A 4,363-nucleotide genomic window follows, 5' to 3' on the forward strand; every position below is an offset into this window, starting at 1 on the left:
ATCAAACTTTTAATCTCTTAAGAATACTCGAGTTAACGATCAATTGGAAGAAAATCATAATCTATCTATCTATCTTTGTCAAATCTGAAGTAGTGTGTGTAGTAAAGCTAACACTCAATAATAATTATTAATATGTTTTAGTTTTGTTTTCAATAAGTAATAACACCACAAACACTATTAACCCAAACCCCCATGTTATGATTATTCCTTCATTTTCTCTCTTACACTTCACTATTTCAACTCTCACATTTATAACACAATAGAATAATAGTGTACAAAATCCCATTTGTCCATTTCCTCATTTCCTATCAATGCCTATGTATAAATACTATCATTACCCCCTACCATAATTCCCATCTCACCAAAAAATTAAAATAAATGATGAAACCGGTTGCTAGATACCCCTCTTCTACAAGAAATGGGGATCAGTCTTTAGAAGGAATGTTAACTGACCTCTACTTTGGTGCTAAACAAAAATCCTCCAAAAAACTACATAAACCTGCACCATCCTCCCCAAAGCAATCAACCGCTAGGCTCGTCACAAGCCTAACCTGCCTTCAATTCGCATTCGCCACTTATGCCACCTTACTCCTCTTCTACTTAAGCCCGTCCTTGGACCTCAGGTCCACGCCTGACTTTACCTGGGCAACTCGAATTGCCAAGAATTGGAAGAACTTTGTTGTCGCCCCTCATTTCGTGAACCCGAACCTGACCCATGCTATTCATCCTGTCACGAGGTTCGTGAAATCCGAAGTTTGCGAGACTGAAAAGATTGACTTCGAGCAGAAGAAGTCCATCGACCAATTAATGATCAAGTTTAAGAAGGAAATGTACGAGGAAGTTATGGCATTCCAAGACAAGTCGTTTGGAACCGAGTCACTTTCCCAGCTAATGGGAATGAAATCCAGATGGGACTTAAACAATAACAGGCAGCCTCAGCCGAAAATAACAGTTATTTTGAACCATTTCAAGAGGAAGACGTTATGTTCTCAACTAAACTCGTTGCTCAACCAATCACTCCCGTTTCACCATGTTTGGGTGATGTCGTTTGGAAGCCCGAACGAGCTGTCTTTAAGAAGGATTGTCGAGAGTTACAATGACACGAGAATAAGTTTTATCAGCTCCACTTATGATTTCAAGTACTTTGGTCGGTTCCAAATGGCACTCCAGACGGAAGCTGATTTCGTGTATATTTTAGACGACGACATGATTCCCGGAACAAAGATGTTGAGGATTCTCGCACACGTGGCGGGAACGGAGAAGTATAAGAACTCTGTTTTGGGAAGCATTGGGAGGATTCTTCCGTTTCGACAGAAGGACTTTATGTTTCCGAGTTATCGTAAGTTCAGATCGAAGGAGGCTGGACTTTACCTGCCTGACCCAGCTTATGATATCGTTATCAATAAGATCGTTCAGGTTGATTTTCTGTCAAGTTCTTGGTTTCTTTCGGCTGAGCTTGTCAAGACTCTCTTCATTGAAGATCCTTCTACTTTCATGACAGGAGAAGATCTTCACTTAAGGTAAGAACATTGTTTTATTTTTAAAATGACTCAAATTACTCAAGGTTTGAACATGTTTCGTATTCATTTCTTGCTAAAAAACGCAGCTACCAGCTTCAAAAGTATAGGAACGCGGGCTCCTTCGTTCTTCCCATCGATCAAAACGACAAAGAGACATGGGGAGACAGCGAGCACCGGTTAGCTTACGTATCTGAAACAACCGTCATCTTCAAAGACATCATACAAGTACGAGACGAGCAATGGTGGACTGCACTAACCACAGGCTACATAACGCAATGGGCAGCCATGAATCCTCAAAAGATAGACGCTTTCTTCTACGCCCACACAATTGACGAGGCCAAGGCATTAGCCCCTCTCATAGAGAAATTCAAGATGACAGCAGGAAGGAAGGCTTACATTGCGGTTTCAGGTGGAAACTATTGCCCTTGTGAAGAAGCAGCTTCAGCTCTGAGCTGGCCTAAGGCTGTCTGCAAGGAGAGACGGTTCAAGATATTCGACTTGGGAATTGGAGCTCTCTCGAGTAGTGTTTCAGACTCTGAGGTCCCCATTGTTCAAGGAGTGTATTCAAGCATGAAAGGGTTAGTCAAGATGCATAACCCGAGTGTGATAATCGCAGTAAACGATATCGATATTAATGTGATGAAGGCTCTAAAGATGGCAGCCGAGAGTAATGGAAATGGATCAACACTCGTTCTTTTGCCCAGATCTTCCATTAATAAAGTCCTTTGGATGGCTGATCTCAGACCAACAACATTACTAAGTAAGAACTACTTACTCTCAAAGATTTCAGATTAAAAAACTCGCTAAATTTTCTATATCATATTGTCTAATGCAGATTGGAACAAGATGAGGATATCTATAAACGTTATAACACAAAACCGATCCCCATCGCTAAGTCGATTGCTTAAATCTCTAAGCGAAGCTTACTATCTAGGAGACGATATACCAATCACCTTCAACATGGATACTAGAGTGGATGAGGCAACTATAAAAATGGTGAACACATTCAAATGGCCACATGGTTCTAAAACTCTTAGAAGAAGGATCATTCAAGGAGGATTAATCAGGGCAGTTAGTGAAAGTTGGTATCCTTCTTCAGACGATGACTATGGTCTTCTCCTTGAAGATGACATAGAAGTCTCTCCTTACTACTATCTTTGGATCAAATATGCACTTTTAGCTTACCACTATGATCCACAAGTTTCATTACCTGAACTAGCTTCGATTTCTTTATACACTCCACGTTTAGTTGAAGTATTGAAAGAAAGACCTAAATGGAATCCAACTGATTTCTTCAAGAACATACATCCAAACACACCTTATCTCCATCAACTACCGTGTAGCTGGGGAGCAGTGTTCTTTCCAAAACAATGGAGAGAATTCTACGTTTACATGAACATGAGATTTACAGAGGATGCAAAGAGAAATCCAGTACAGATACCTAAATCAAGAACAAATGGATGGCAAGCATCATGGAAGAAATTCTTAATTGATATGATGTACTTACGTGGTTACGTTGCTTTATATCCGAATTTCCCTCGCCAAGCTAGCTTTTCGACGAATCATATGGAGCCAGGAGCACATATCTCGGCCAAGGAAAATGCGGTGAGGCATGATAAATCGGATTTTGAAGTTCCTCTGTTGAAGGAAGATTTCAGTGCTTTATTGCCTGCCGGAAAATTACCTCCGGCGTCTAAATTGCCATCGTTGAACCTCTTTAATCAGCCTGTTTCTCTTAGGGGACTTAAAGCTGCCGGAGGAAAACTTTGCCGGGATGTGCTTAACTGTACTTCCGATGAGATTGTGATTGTTGATCATCAGACTGGATTGCCTTCAAAGTGTTCTAGGTTTTGATTAACCGTTATTTAGGGTTTCGTTTCTATTTCAATCAACAAACTAATTCCTCATGTAATACTTTTACTTATTTGGAGATATAAAACATAATATGTATGTAATCATTTGGTTGGGAACTTAGCATTTTAATAAAACCATAAATGAAAATCAAATTCCGTAAACTTTGGTCTTCAACTTAAAACGATTAAGTGAGAATCGAATCACGTAACGAATCACGTAAAGGACCCTAACCAATCGAAAGAATCTTCTGTTTTGTTTTGAATTTTTTTTGGTTTAATGAGATTGGTTAATCATTCAACAGTAGATAATATAAATTAGAAGGATACTTAGAAACTCTAAACCCTAAACTCTAAAATCAAACAAATAGAACAATAATTGTACCTCTAACCCGAGTAGAATGATACTTAGAATCCCGTGTCCCATGATCGCTAACTATTACGAAGAATCCTGTGTCCCAGGATCACTAACTATTACACTACTAATAAAATAGAAAAGAACGGCCTTTTTGGCTATACTTTCTCGGTTCCGCTACTTCCGCAGGATTTATGCAGTTGATCGGTATAAAAACAAAAAAATTGTAACGCTCAACTCAACTTCCTATAGACAAGAAAAATTAAAAATATTCTTTAGCTCATACTAATCTCTCAATAATAATACTACAATGTATTTCTCCTTCGGATTCAGAATAAAAATATGTTTTCAAACTTTTTCTTTAAAGATCAAAGTGGTTTCATGCCGTTTTTTTTGAAAAAAAGTAAATAACCGAGCCAAGAGAAAAATTCTCTCTTGTTGCTGCTCTTATAAAAGCGACTTTTATGGAACACCTTTTTTTGTATAGGCTTAAAGATAACACACATTAAACATAGACATTAATAAAAACAAATAAAAATTAACATTCTAATTTTCATTTAAAAGAAAGGATAGAAATAGAAATCTTAAGCAATATTGCTCCCAACATATAGAAGAAGCTCTTTTTTAAAAATTACAGA

At 38.2% G+C, this 4,363-nt stretch overlaps 1 protein-coding gene across 1 annotated transcript; it reads left to right on the top strand.

Annotated features, from left to right (window-relative positions):
- The first annotated feature begins 370 nt into the window (after positions 1–370).
- LOC124912149 lies at positions 371–3,458 on the top strand. The gene is made up of 3 exons (XM_047452713.1): positions 371–1,520; positions 1,607–2,280; positions 2,356–3,458. The coding sequence occupies exons 1-3, from the start codon at positions 379–381 to the stop codon at positions 3,372–3,374; spliced, it is 2,835 nt and encodes a 944-aa protein (XP_047308669.1). The 5' UTR covers positions 371–378; the 3' UTR covers positions 3,375–3,458.
- Positions 3,459–4,363: the final 905 nt, after the last annotated feature.

This window comes from Impatiens glandulifera, chromosome 8 (genome assembly GCF_907164915.1).
Source record: "Impatiens glandulifera chromosome 8, dImpGla2.1, whole genome shotgun sequence".
Taxonomy (NCBI): Eukaryota; Viridiplantae; Streptophyta; class Magnoliopsida; order Ericales; family Balsaminaceae; genus Impatiens; species Impatiens glandulifera.